Source organism: Pelodiscus sinensis, chromosome Z, assembly GCF_052426305.1.
Source record: "Pelodiscus sinensis isolate ZL-2025 chromosome Z, ASM5242630v1, whole genome shotgun sequence".
NCBI classification, from domain to species: domain Eukaryota; kingdom Metazoa; phylum Chordata; order Testudines; family Trionychidae; genus Pelodiscus; species Pelodiscus sinensis.
Window position 1 is genome coordinate 30,622,723 of NC_143085.1, and position 15,374 is coordinate 30,638,096.

The following is a 15,374-nucleotide window of genomic DNA, read 5'->3' on the forward strand; positions in this document are numbered from 1 at the left end:
AAAAACCTTTAGGCAAACGCATGGACAACATGTAAACAGATTCTAAGCAAACAGATACCATGTGCAGACACACAAATCCACATTAACAGCTTCAAACCCACCAACGGCACGGAGACTCGTACGCAGAGAAACAAAGGCAGAAACACTGAGTTACAGACACATTTGAAACAGACACACAAGCAAACAAAGACAGAGTGCATTACCCCGGGCTCGTTTCCTTTTCTCTCGTTAAGTACAGCACGCTACACGACTAAATTCCCTCCGGCATTACAAGGACTCCCCTGCCACTAAGCTCAGCCCATAAACCACTCCCAAACCCCAGCAGATGCTTCTGTTTTCGTTCCGGCCAATGAGAAAAGTATAGGTCACTCTTCCTTCCTCCCAAGAGCAAACCCCTGCTGGTTGAAATCCCCACGCTTGAAACTGAACACCACAAAACCATGAGCCAACTACAAGTGCCAAACCGAAGAGAAGAAGCAGGCCATAGCTGTCTGTTTATTTGTTGGATTTTTTTTAACAAGGCTGGTGCTCTGTGGTTCTTGTGAGGCACAGGACATTCGCTGAGGGGGAGATAAGAGACGCAGTTGGTCTGTTAACAGTAATATCTTTCCTAAAGAAGTAGCTCACACACACACAGCCCATGAAAACTATTTCACTGATACTTTCAAGGGAGCTGACTCTTGCTGCAAAAACTCATGCTGGATCCTAAGCTCACAGCTCCTCACATCTCCCCTTGTTACTGCAGCCTTTACTTAATGCATCTGAAAATATGGACGAGAATAACAGGAAACTATGCATACCTTTTATGTGAATCCTCAAGCTAACTCCCTGACCTACTGAGTGACACTAACTCCCTGTAACTGAAAGCCAAAAATTACACTGCAAGACAAAAGAAACCACTGTTACCCAGAAAACAAGAGGCCAATACTCCCAGCCCCTTCTGCTTTTCTATTCTCCACCTCACTCTCAATACCAGTGCACTAAAAGGCCCCACCTGGCACTAGCTAGCTCTGTGCTCCAAAAGAGCAGCTACACAGCTCCTTCAGAGGTCTCCCTTCTAAGCACTGCTTCAAGAGCTGCTTAGTTGAATTCTTCATGAACTGCAGCACACCTTTTCTTTCATTTGGACCAAAGAAGATTTACTTTGTAAGCAGGACATAAAGTTGAGACGGCACAGTAGCTCCAAGAAGAGTGAACTAAACCCAGCTCACCAGCACACTTAGCACTCAGGAAATCCTATCTATGAGTGTCTATTCTGCATGACATGATTGCATACGTCTCCCCCACTCTCTGGTACAGTGTGTAAGGGATCCCTCCAGGAAACCTAACCAGACTCTTCCCCATGGTAGGATGCGTACACACCTCCTACTGGGCAGGATGTGCAAGATCAGTGTAAGAGAGTTACATTTACCATTATCAGGACAGTGGGTCATCCAGGAGATTGTTTCAATAGACAATAAATCTCTTTCCTAACATACAACACAAATCAGAAACAGGACAACTAGATCCATCAAAACCAGCTTTTCCTATAGAAGACAATTTAGCTTCCTTCTAGTTTAAATTAAAACAAAGCACCACTTACAACAAGACCATTAATAACTTCATAGCTTCAGAAGGCTGTTCATTGCACACACCAGTGTCTGCTTGCATCCCTTCATTCCACTCCACCCACTCCCTGTTTGCCATCCTCCCATTCCACTTCATTTCAAAGATTCCCTACAAGTCTCCCTGTCATAGCTGGTTCTGTGTGCCATCTCTGTCATCCCATCCCCTGAAGCCAACACCTCTGTGTGGTCAGGGCCGGAGTAAGAGATGAGCTAGTCAGGCAGGTGCCTGGGGCACCAATCAATGGGGGGGAGGGGCACTAAAACATACCCCAGTTTACCCCTGGGCACCTGTATGGCTGGCGCATGGAACGCAGTAGGGATGTGGCTGCTTCGCCTGGTCGCGTCCCACCCGCAGCCCCAGCTCCTGAGCTGAGATTCGGCAGCTCCTGCCACAGAAGGGACAGTGAGTTACAGGTGAGGGCACTGCCTCCGGAGCCTCAGTTTTCGTTCAGCCGACAGAAAGTGAGTCCATGGTCTCTCCTGCATGCAAAATCTGCCACATGGGGCACGCAAGAGGGGGCACACCCAAGAGGGGGCACCCAGAATCGGGGCTGCGCCACCCTCCTGCTGATCTGGAAGCCCTTCCTCTTTGCCCCAGCCCAGCTGGAGCAAGGCACAGCTGGTCTGGAGCAAAGAGGAGCGGCTGCCCAGCCAGCTGGCCATGGCACTCAGCCCAGATGCACCACCCTCCACGTGGGCTGAAGCAGAGGGAAAGCCCCCCCCCGATGGCTGACGTGCGGCACAGCCTCTGCTGAACACCGCAGCCAGCTGACCAGGCAGCTTCCCCTCTGCTCCAGCCCATGTGGAGCGTGGTTCACCTGGGCTTAAAACCACAGTCAGCTGGCCAGGCAGCTGCTCCTCTTTGCTTCAGCCCAGATGCCCTGTGCTCAGCCCTGGGAGGCTGAGCCACACTCCAGCTGATCCGGAAGCCCTTTCTCTTTTCCCCAACCTAGCTGGAGTGCGGTGCAGCCTCCCCAGGCTGGGCGCAGGGCATCTGGGCTGGAGCAAAGAGGAGGGCTGCCTGGCCAGCTAGCCATGGTGTTCAACTTAGGTGCACCCTTCTCTGCGGGACGGGGAAGTTGGCCCCAGAGGAGGCACCCACTGGGTCTTCCCTGCTCCATGGGGGGAAATGAGGAAAAGTCCTGGGAGGAGGCAGGTGCAGGGGACTCTCTGCTTCCACTGGTACCTTGTCCCCTGTTGCAGAACCCTGTCCCCTCTCCTCCACTGGCTCCCTGTCCCCTGCTGCAGAACCCTGTCCCCTCCCCACACCCTAGAACCCTGTCCCTTGCCCCCACTAACACCCTGTGTATCTGTTTGAAGGGGCGCCAAATTATTAGCCTGCCCGGGGTGCTCACATCTCAGTCTGGCCCTGGTGTGGTTTCCAAATACTCCTCTCCCACCATTCCATAGTCTCTCAATCTCCTTCCTCCACCATGGATTCTGTGTACCACCATTCTCTCTCCAGCCTCAGATCAAGTTTCTGTAATCTCCCCCCAACCAAGAGCCTATGTGCATGACTCCCTTCCTTTCCCCCTTATTATTTGTCTGGGAGATTAGTCATGCAGGCTGTCAACATGCTAACCTCATTTGGAAGGACTGGTGGCAGAGATAAGATGGTGGTGGTGTGATACTTAGGGTTGCCAGACGGTTTCAATAAAAATACCGGACACATTTGACCTTACATCACAATCTACATTACATCTTATTTAGAAAATACGGGACAGTTCTATTTTCTCATTTCTATTTTCTCAATTTGTTTTCCGAACAGAAAGCTCAAATGCTGGACTGTCCAGTTCAAAACTGGACACCTGGCAACCCTAGTCATACTGCAAAGCCATAATGGGTGCTATCAACAAGTTGTTTGATTACAGACAATTGGAGAGGTGCGGGAAGCTGTGGCTGTGCTACCAGAATGGCAGGGGATCCATGTGTCCCCCATTTTCTCCCTTTAGTTTTTCCCAAAATTAATAGGGTTCTGGCCACCAATGCCAATAACTTTCTCTGCAATTTTGGAATTGATCAAAAATGGCATTCAAAAGTTATTATAGATGGAGAATTGCCATCCAGTTGAGAGTGTGGCCTGAGGAGCTTAGCCAATTATTTGTTAATTATGGTATACGCATCAAGTACTTTAGGAGCACATAAAAATGAGGTTCCTGCCCTGAAAGATCTACCTCAGACAGAAAAAACAAATGGGGATAACAAGAGAACACAACACCTATATCGTCTGAGTGTGCCTTAGCTGACCCCCATATTTTGTAAAGCAACTTCAGTGTCAGACTTTCTAGACATATGTATCCACAGCTAAGACTGGAAATTACTATGTAGTGGTACTTTCTCAAGCACTGTCTCCAACCCAAACTCCATCCACATGTGATGCCAAACAGTGGATTGTGTGAATCTTAGACTGTGTCTACATTGCACACTTCTTGCGCAAGAACAGCTCTTCTTGCACAAAAACAAGCCGGCTGTCTACACTGCATGTGTGTTCTTACTCAAGTAAATTTACAGTATAGCACTGGAATACAGGGCTTCTTCTGGAAGAGTTATTCCTCTCCCCACAAGGAATAAGCCCTCTGTGCAAGAGCTCTTCCAGAAGAGGCCAGTGTAGACAGGCAACATGAATTTCTTCCACAAGAAGCCCCTTTGGTTAAAAGGGCCATCAGAGCTTTCTTGTGGAAGAGCGCATCCACACTGCCATGGCTGCTCTTGAGCAAAAGCACATCTATTGCGCAAAAGTACATGGCAGTATGAACGCACTCTTGTGGAAGAGTTTTTGCACAAGAACTCTTCTGCAAAACAGTTCTTGTGCAAAAAGCCTGCAGTGTAGACGTAGACTTACAGTATGATTTATTCCTCTTCTTGTTTGCCATGACTCGTAAGGAAATAGTAATTTACTTTTACACCGTAAGATTTTGGTGTGAACAGCCCTGACAGAGGAATAGGAGAAATTCATGCCTCTCAAGGCGTCTACAATAGCAAAGAAAAACCTGCAGCTAGCTTATACCATCCAACTTGGGCTGTGGGAGTATTACATTGCTGTGTAAACTTCCGAGATCAGGCCAGCTTCAGGTTTTTCTTTGCTTTGTAAACATATCCTCAAAGATATAAATTCAGGCTGCCTGTAGACTTCAGTGCTACAGCTTACATTTGATATATTAAAAGGGTTCCCTTTGAATTTTAAAAACTAAAGACGTCCTTTTAAAAAAAGGAAATATACATAAAATAGGAGTCTTCAACAGGGAATATGCCAAATGACCAATCTGCTGCAAACCAACCTCATCTACCTTGGCATGAGGGCCTTTTAGTACTTGATAACATGCAGCTCAGATCTTTATCTATGTGACAATTATATCTAACTTTAATTTCATTACCATCTTTTTTAAATATTGAAGGTTATTTCAACCAGCTCTGAAGTACTGCAAGTTCAATGAGCTTTATATAATACTAGAACCGTTGTCACCAATCGGTCAATTATGATTGACTGGTCTATCGCGAGGCCTCGACCAGTCGATCACGAGGCGTTTGGGCCTCCCCACCCTTCATTTTCCTCCCACCCCCGAGAAGCCCCACTGCCTACCGTCAGCATAGTGCTGGCTTCCCGTGGGGTGGACAGAAGTCCTGCCTGCAGCTTCGTGCCACTTCCAGGGGTTCCAGAAGTGCGCTGGCTGCTCCCCTCCCACAGCTCTGTGGCATGCTGGGCATGCTGCAGGAGGGGCCATTGGCCCTGGAGGAGGAGTACAGCAGCTTCCCTGCGCCGCAGAAGGGGCAAGTCGAGCACAGGGGCTTCCGTGCGCTGCGGGAGCGGGGGTTGGCCCCGGGGCAGGCACGCGTTGGCTTCCCTCTGGGAGGGGGGGAGAATCCTGGGAGGAGGTGGGTGCAGGGGACTCTCTGCCCCCACTGCCCTGTTCCCTCTCCCTACTCCTCTGTTCCCTCTCCCCACTCCCCTGTTCCCTCTCCCCAGCCTCAGAAACCTGTCCTCAGCCTCAGAAACCTGTCTTCCCCCCCCCCCCCCCCACTGGCACCCTCTCCACACTTCCCACTCCCCTCTCCCTGTTGCCTCTCCCCACTCTCTTGTTCCCTCTCCCCACTCCCCAGCCTCAGAACTCTGTCCCCACTGGCACCCTGTTCCCTGCCAAAGCACCATTGGCACCCTTCCCCAGTACTATGTCCCCTGTTCCCACCAACACAGTTGGGGCCACATTAGTGAAGCTTGAGGGGAAGGTTGGAGGAAGGTTTTTTTTTGCATCTCACTTGCATGGCCCCAACTGACTTTTCTATGGGTCAGTGACCCCTGACTCAAAACAGGTTCCCTGCCCTTCTCATAAATAAAGACAATACTGAAACTTTTTGTGTTGGACATAGTATTTTATTTAAAAATGAAGCCTGGCCAACAAACCCCCAATTGAGGCCAAGCCCCCATCTGGCCACAGCATCATAACACTCCTGCATTCCCCTTTCCCCCAGACCCTACATCTGAGCCTATCATACACTGGAACCCCCTGCCCTGAGCCCCTCACTTACCCCAACCCAAATTCCTGAACCCTCACATCCAGAAATCTGTGGCTTGCTTAGTACCCTAACCCTACATCTGACCCCAACACTGCTCGGCCTGGAGCCCCTTCCCCGAGCCAGCGTTCCCTTATCCACCTCCTCCTTCATCCAGATTTCCTCCCAGAACTTGCACCTCTCACCCCTTCCCACACCCAAATCCTTCATTCCCACCCCAGAGCCTATACATCCTGTCTCAACCTAGTGAGGGTACAGCTAGACTGCAGGAGTTTTTCAGGATTCCGGAGATATCCCAGAAAAACTCTTCTGCATCCAGGGATGTGTTTGTTCTTCCACTTCTTTTTGTGGAAGAGCAAACATGATCTTTCGGTCACCCCTGTATTCCTCTTTCCACGAGGAATAAGGGGGCTTCCAAAAGAAGGGGTTTTTCTGACATTCAGTCCAGTCTAGACAGGCCAAATGTTGGAAAAACTTCTTCCTACAGAAGAATTGAGAAAAAAAAGCAGCAGTATAAGGGTTGGGAATAGCAAGTGATGAAGAGGAGGAGAATAGAGAGGGTGGGGCTTCAGGGAAGGGGCAGGGTGGTAGATCTTGGCTTGTTCTGTAATTAAAAAGAGATCTTGGGTATAAAAAGGTTGGAGACCACTGTAGTAGAAGATTTACCTGGCATTGCTCGGGTCCTTAATTAAAATAATTTTAGTTTTTCTTCATTTAAATCAGTGTTTCCCAATTTTATTTGGCCATGGAACCCTTTTAAACTCGAAAGAACTTTGCGGAACCCCTTATATATGGAGTTGAAAAAGTAGACCACAAATAAGTAAGGATAATAATGAACAAATGCTAAGCAAAGTCATGAGATCAACATAAATGAAGATGGTTTTCAGGAAAATTCATAAATGCTTAAATATTAATTATTATTTGTTAATCGTAAAATGTTACTGTAATGGAATTTTCTTGCGGATCCCATATTTTCACTTCGTGGATCCCCAAGGTTCCCCAGTACACCATTTGGGAAACACTAATTTAAATCATTGATGTGAGCTGGGGCTAGGGATGAGGAGTTCAGTGTTTGAGATTACTGCATTAATCAGAGAACAAATAATAGAACTGTAGGAATGGAAAGAGCCTCAACAGGTTATCTAATCCTGCACTCATGACAGAACTAAGTATTTCTAGATCATTCCTGACAGGTGTTAGACTACCTTGCTCTTAAAAAGGTAGCAGCAGCAGCAGCCAGTAAGGAGGAGCTGCACTGAGAGCCGTGCACTGTAGGGACAATCCGGGGCCGAGAGGGGGCAGGGTGGTAGAACGCGTGGGGGGGTTGGCAGGTGGGGGCCAGGGCCCACTCCAGGCAGTCCAGGGAAGAGACCCAGCTCCACATATTACTGGAGCAGGACCCCCGGCTCTGAATATTAACTCGCCACCCATGGCGCCTGGCACGCTTCTGGGTTCAGGGCCCCATTCAGGGGAAGCAGGCAAATCGGCCTAAGGCCAGCCCTGGCCTGCATCCCCCTTCCCTGTCCTTCAGCCCAATAAAAAGTGAGTGAGAATGGGGGAGGAAGGATGAAGTGAGCAGGCGTGGGGCCTCAGAGAAGGGGTGGGAAGGAGGTGGGGCAAAGGTGTTTGGGTTTGAGGTAGATCCTGGATTGCACTTAAATTTAAAAAGTGATCTCATGTTTAAGAAGACTGGAGACCACTGAACTAGGGGATATGTTCTCTAAGATCTCAAAGCATAAAATAACTCTTCCTAACCCTTGTCAGTTAGAAACTTCCTTTATTGGCCCTATTTCATAAAGGCCTAGTCCAGAGTCTTTTGAAAGCAAGGGAGAAAATGTATTAAGCATTTTCCTCACAGAAAACAATCCCCCAATCTTGATACAGATCCCAACGGTAATGTTCTTATTTCTGGCAGCTGAAATCACACATACTTCAGTGATTACTTTGCAGCCAACACAACAACACAAACAAAGTAATTCTCAACAGAATTTAAACAGTAAAAGTCAAATAATAGCAAAAATAAATAGTTCTTGAATAGAGATTCCAACTTCATAGTAGGGATGTGAAAGGTTATCCTGTTAACTGGTGAAAACTGGAGCGCTCCCCGCCTACCACATCAGGGGGTTGCTCCAGCCCAACAGGGCCCATTGCAGACAGGGGTGCTCCAACCTGGCCGGAGCAGCTACTGTCCATGGTGGGCGTGTCACAGGTAGAGGTTGCTCTTGTCCCTTTGCCCACCTCCCTTTTAACCAGTTAACCAATTAAATGGGAATTTACATCCCTACTTCACTGGGATTCACAGCAATTCTCTCTGGGTATCTCTACTGTCAGCAATAAGCACAGGAACCTGTACGGAAAAGTCCCATTGTACTCATCTAGATTAAGAAACATAGCTTTGGAAATCAAGAGGACGTGATCAATGAAAACTGTACCCATGTCAGAGAAAGTCAATTCACCATCAAATAATGACTGTATATCAAATGAAGTACCTTAATCCTAAAATCCCTGGATTTTTCAGGATGCTAACAAAATGAGTGTTGTGGTGGACATGCATAAACATCTTCAGAACCTGAAGGATACCTAATGATTTATGTTATCATTACATTAAAGAGCAATTATAGAATATCTGTTCTATATTTAAAACACTTTACAAATATTTATTCCTCTGCAAAGTAGGTAAATATTATTATGTTTTACAAATGAGGAAACAGAGGCAGAGAGAGGAGAGGGTAAAGCTAACGATTGGGATTTTAAAAGCAGTCCATTTATAACAAGGAGCCTTGTGGCACGCACCTTAGAGACTAACAGATTGATTAGAGTAGAAGGTTTTGTGGGTAAAACCCTCTTCAACAGATTAACTGGAGTGGAAATAACAGAAGCAGGTGTATATATATATATATATATATATATATAAAACGTTGCTTGTGTTAATGAAGCTAATCAAGTTCAGATGGAAATGGGTCATTCATAGCATTTGGTCTGGAGATGTGAATATTCAGAGAGGAAAAATTGCCTTTGTAATGTGTTAACCAGTTGAGATCTTTATTCAACACCTTAACTTCTCTGGACTTTCTTTAACAGATTTGAAAGTAGCTATCCTTCTACAAAAGAATTTTAAAAAACTGGTTAAAATAGGAGACATCTGAACTGGAATTCATTTGCAAATTTAACACTATCAATTTAGAAATGAATAAGGCTCTCAGATGGTTAATGCATTACTCCTCGTTTTTGTAGATACAAACTAACACAGACACCCTGAAAAGAGGGGATTTAGACACTTTCCCACTTAAAACATTTTTAAATGGAACAAGCATTTAAACCTCTTACACTGATTTGAAAATCTCAACCACAGTTTTAAAACTTGAGTGTATAGTTAGGAAGTGAATACATAAAATGTGAGTCTCCTCTGCTTGGCACATTTAAAAATGGAGACATATTTAATTACATGTTTAAAGGAGACTTCAGGTGCCTAACATAAGTTACTAGAGTTTACAATTTGCTCATAAGTGATTTTATGTATTGCCAAAGGTGATCCAATACAAGATATTGCTTTAACCACCTTGTCTCTCTTATATCATGTTTAACATTTAGAACATGCCTCTATAAAACAGAAATAGGCAAGTAATACAAAACATATTTTAAAAGTTGAGCTCAATGTAATATTCATTCACTGTAAGCATTACAGCCAGTCCCCGAGTTACGAACTAGTTACAGACCAAACACTTGGCCATAACTCTAAGTGCTTGTAACCTGGATCCCAAAGAGTTACATGGCGACCTCGCTGTTCGTAAGCATGGATCGCCATTCATAACTCGGGACCGCATTTATGACCACTTTGGTCGTAAGTGTGGATGGTTGTAAGTTGACAGGGTAGTAAGTCAGGGACCAGCTGTATTAGCTGTTTCTGTTACTAAAACTAGCTTATGTCTTGCTCAGCATACTAAATCCTACAAAATTTGATATCTGTGTTTTCAAGTTCCAGATAATTTCTTCCCCACCATTACATGAAAAATAGCTTCAACAAAAACATCCAAACTGGAGTAAATTATCAAACATTGGAGTGAAAGCTTCATTCCAGTCACTCATGAGAGACTTCCTTCATTTTACTTCATTTTGGCTAGTTACCACCTACCCCATTTGCCTGCCTCTTAGTGACAATATAATAATAAGCAGTAATGTCGTAAGCTTATTCACATAATGGGTACAAGACAGACAGAGACAATGCAAACTTCTCCCATTCTACTTCTCAAATATACCTCAACTAGGACCTCTGAAGTGAGTAAGTTCAGTCTCTGTAGCCTATTATATCCTTGGCTTCTATATTGAGAATGCCAGCAAGAAAGTCAATTAGCATCAACTGAAATGCTGGAGTTTTCAATGGGGACATCTACCCATTAGGAAATGGATTGAGATGCATAAGCTTATTTCACCAAGCCACCGTCAGTTTGTAACAACTTCTAGCCATTAATGATCTCGGATGGTTTTGAACCATCAGTCTAAAGTAATGGTTCTCATACTTTTCGGCCCATGGCCCATGCTGCTCAATGCAGACCTTTCCACGGACCACTAGCCAACCACCCATAATAACAAAATGGGTGCAGGAGGGAGTGGGAGTGCGGGATCTGACCGGGAAGTGGGGTGCAGGAGCAGGCAGAGGGTGGGAGATAGTGGGAGGCTGGGTAAAAGAGGTCTCTGGGAGTCTGTCTGGGAGGTAGGGTGCAGGAGTGGAGTGGGGGTGAAGGGTCTCGGAAGGAGAGAAGAAAGGTACAGCAGTGGGTGAAGGTGTGGGGTCTTGGTGCTCCAACCTCATGGGAAGGGTCCCAAGCCAACAGCCCACCTGAAAAACAGTCACAGACCACACTTTTGAGAACCACTGGTCTAGAGATGAAAGGCTCAAATCTTCCTTCTGAACTGTTTGCTGTCCTAAGAAGTGATTTATTACCACAGTTCTTTTACCCATACAAACCAGTATTCCAGATCAGAGCTAGCCTGCCATTTCTCAGAGCTGGACAAGTGGCTACTAATGTCTAAAACTAAAGGAAAAATTCAAAGTTTTATTATTTACATTTAGTAAATCCTAAATTTTACATTGAGCATTTGATGTAGTATTTTAGAATGAAGGACAGAATGTATCCATAGTTATAAAATCAATAACAAGCATTAAGAACATGAAATATCCATTATAAAGTTCTAAAATGCAAAATCAACCTCCTTAAAAACTGAAGAAGTCAACTAATATTACACAAGTCAAGCAGAATAGTCAAGCTAGGATTCCTCCTTACTCACTGACGAAATCAATACTTCCTTAGCTATAAGCATGTGAGATCAAACAGGAATTAACCAGGGAGATCAAGATGAGAACTTTTTAGAAACTAAAATAAACTTACTTTTTCACTTTTGGGTACTTCATCTCCGAAAGAGCATTCGTGGCATCTGTCTGCCTCTCCTTCAAATGCTGTGGCCACATATTATCTACCCAATCAACTAAGTCCACCTAAAATCCCCAGAAACAAGAATTAGTCAGTAAACATGTTGTGGGATGTAATGGCAGCAGTCAGAAATGGAACAATGATTGGAAACAATGGTAGACTGTCAGTTTGCACATTCTCAGAGTGGTCACATTTCCCTTAAAATTGTCACTGTTTTGATCAAAAACCCAAACTGTGAGAGGTTGAGCATTCATAACTCCCCACTCAATCCTACAAACATTCAATTCAAAGAGTTTTGCCACTGAATTAATGATTCTGACTCAATAGCACCGGAGTGCACTTACGGGATTGGGTCATTGCTGGTGTGGGATCACAACAGGGATGATATTCAATTGCATATGCATAGACTGTATCCTAGAAACTACAATAATGGATGTCAAAACCACAACTTACAAAAATGGAATTATTCTAATAGTGTGTTTTCAAGGAACATTATCCTGGTGATCTGGCCAAATTCCAATGTGAGCAATTACACTGCTGCCTACCAAATATTTCCTTGGATATAACTTGGCTACAGAATTCTTCAAATTTCTTATCTAAAAGCCAAATATTTTCAAAAGCATGGGCAGGAGCAAATATTGGGAGCCAACCATTCAGCGAGCAAGAGTGAAGTGGGTACAGATGAAGGAAGAGGATATGAAGAGAAATGAAAATAGCTTTGTAGACTACTTAGATAATTGCTACTCTGGGTGCAACACAGAATGGGTTCAAATCCCAGCACAGCATGTTAAGCAGGGATAAATCTATGGTTCATTGTTCTCTGACCTGTGTTATGCAGAAGGTCATACTAGATAACTGTAATGATCCATTGGGCCATTTAACCTCTAGTAAATGGGTAGGGCACACAAACCAGGTTTTGAAAAATGACAAAAGAGGGTCAAGCACCAGGCCAAGGTTGTAGCATAACGTTTGACCACAGTGTAGCAGAATACAACTACAAAAGAGGCAATATGTAAAATAATTTGAAATTTTAAAAGTCTCATTCTAACCTGCCTAAGAGGATTAATAAGCATCAGAGGTCTTTGCAAGATCTAATTGAGGCATGGGACATAAAATAGTACAGATTCACCTCTAGAGCCATTCAGCACTTCGGTGATGAGCTGCTGTAAGGGAAGCTAGAGAGACCAACACAGAGAAGCCAGGTCCCCTCAATCCCAGTCAAGGTTAGTACTGTACTCAGCATCCTTATCAAAGGGTCATTTCAAAGGACCAGCAAGGATGCTACTGGTTCCAACCAGCCCTCTGCCTCTGTGTCCCTAGAGAACTTCTACAATGGTGTGATCTGAAGGGCTAGCTTCCCAATAAAGAGGCAGTCCCAACACCCAATTTTGCAAGAATTGAATGTGCTAGTGAACTTCCCATCTCTACCAGATACTATAGATAGCATACACAACCCTCAGAGGGAGCCAATGGAAGATAATGCAGCCCATAGAAATAGCAAATATACCAAATTCATGAATACCATGGCCATGTGTGATACCATAGGAGTGGGCAAAAGGGCCTCCACGGGCCGGATAATGCCCGCCAAGCGACTTGATCCAGCCCGCAACCAATCAGTGTTTGGGGGCAGAGAGAGTACATAAAGTCTCCTCCCACCCTGCAAGGGGCTCAGCACTGTAAGTCAAACACCAGCTGCTGCTCAGCTGGTTTTTAACTCTAAGTGCAGTGCTCCCTTGCAGGGTGGGAGCAGGGAGTGAGAGACTTCACATGCTCCCCCTCCCCAGGCCCTGATTGACCTGGGAGAAGCAGGGAGGAGCACGTGAAGTCTCCTCCCACCATCAGGGGCAGGGGCGCCTAGAGAGAACCGACAGCTGTTGAGAGCAGCTGGTGGGGTCTCTCTGGAAGGGGCAAAGACTTTGCACACTCCCCCATCCCCAGACCAATCAGGGTCTGTGGGTAGGGAAGCCCGGAAATGTCCTGGCCCCAACCCTTCTGCTTGAGGCCCCACCTCTTCCTGGGTAGCCTGGGGCCACTGAAAACATTTCTGAAGTGACCCCCAGTCAAAAATTATTGCCCACTCCTGTGATACAGAATTGGTGTACACAGATAGATGAGGTCCTGATACAACTCCTACATCCAACTATTGCTAGCAAGGGCATTCGCTTGATTTGCAGTATGAACCCACAGCCTCTGTTTTATGTGCGGAGAGAGCATGCTAGAACATTCACATAATCCTTAACTTCCAGCAAATTAATTCTGTAATTTTAGTGTCAATTATGGCATGTTTACACAACATTTTGGAGTAATCCTCTCAGGATGGGTTGACAGACTTGGGTTAGGCAGTATAAACAGTGTTTTGAAATTGCATTTGGGCCAGGAGTTCAGCCTCTGAAGCCCACACTCTTCTCCAGGCTTCAGTGTTGCTGTCAATAACAGAAGCAACTTGCCAGGACAAAGCCAAATGTCCTAAGCACTGGAGTTAATGGAACTTCCAGTATTTGAGCATTTCCCCATGTCAGGCCCTGCACCACAGCTGTTGGATTTTGTCTTATCGGTATAGAGCATGCAGTTCTATAGAGCAGGTAGGTGACTATGAAGAGGCTAGAAATAAACAAAAAAAATACCAGGACCCTTACCACATTGGGGCGCTTGACAATGTTCTCCAGCTTTGTGTGACTGAACTCCAAGCTGATGACATTGTAGAGCTTTTTACGTTCAGCCTCTGGTGTTTCATAGTATCTCACAAACTGAGACATGCTCATCTCAATGCCTTTTTGTGTGTTCACATCCATCACATCCACAATCCGACGGCTTCCTGCAAATACACAGAACACTTCAAGAATATTTCTTGTGCTTTATTTTGAATTCATAAGTCCAGGGAAACCACAACATGAGGTTCCTAGAGAATCACTGTGAGGTTGGCAACAGGCTATATAAACCCAAATCATCCCACATTGTTGCAGACAGCACCAGCCAAAGACTTGGAATACTAAGTTTCATATCTCTGTTCCATCACAGAGTTCCTGTGTGATTTTGACCAAATCATTTTATGTTTTTGTGCCTCAGTTCCCCATCTGCCCACCATGCAGTGGTTTAGACCTGGGCCCAGCCGCTGGAACTGTTACTGCCACCCAACATATGGCGGCTCAAGCCCAGGCTCCAGCCATCAGAGCAGCACCCTCCACAAGGCCCACCTTGGCCACAGCTCCAGCTCTGGGGAAGGGCTAAAGTTAAGGTTAGGGACGTGTGCTGGCTACCCAGATGCTCCTGAGGTGGGATAGCCACTCCACACCCGCTGCCCCAGAGAAGCTGGGCAGCCTCTACATGGCCCTGCTGAGGAGGGTAGGCGGGCCTCAAATTCTTGGTGTGCACCCATATAGATGTGCGCCTTTGAGAGAACCTTGCTCTAGAGCCTTTTTTAAATATTGGCATTACATTAGCTATCATTAGGTACAGAAGCTGATTTAAAGGATAAGTTACAAATCACAGTTAATAATTTCAAGCTGCAAACTCTTATGAATCAATATGGTCAACAATCTTTGGCTTCCCTACTTATCCAATCCATAGAAAACTTAAATTACACCACTTCCTTACAGCATACTCTACATGCCATGTGGCACTGGGGGCTGCATCCTCACATTCCTACTTCTTCACGCCAGGGGACATTATGGGCAATGACAACTTCAGATATACTGACCTTGAAAGCTATAGTTGCAGTATGCATGGGTAAAATGGACATGGATGTTCTTTCTCCTTGTTATGTTGGGTTTTCTTCCATTAATTTTTTAAGTTTTTTAATCTATTTGCTTTTAACATATTTATATATATT

The 15,374-nt window shown here is 45.3% G+C and overlaps 1 protein-coding gene across 10 annotated transcripts in view; it reads right to left on the reverse strand.

Annotated features, from left to right (window-relative positions):
- The window catches only part of KDM2B (lysine demethylase 2B), a 218,450-nt gene that overhangs the window by 145,518 nt on the left and 57,558 nt on the right, over nucleotides 1-15,374 (reverse strand). For 6 of the 10 annotated variants that reach the window (XM_089775275.1, XM_075898615.2, XM_006135978.5 and 3 more), the window contains 2 exons: nucleotides 14,182-14,360; nucleotides 11,504-11,610 (listed from right to left, as the gene is read on the reverse strand). In XM_089775275.1, the coding sequence (XP_089631401.1) occupies nucleotides 11,504-11,610; nucleotides 14,182-14,360 (286 nt within the window). Of the gene's footprint in view, nucleotides 1-203; nucleotides 2,248-11,503; nucleotides 11,611-14,181; nucleotides 14,361-15,374 lie in introns of those variants that run through there. The other 4 variants (XM_075898623.2, XM_075898625.2, XM_075898626.2 and 1 more) reach the window with 1 other exon arrangement.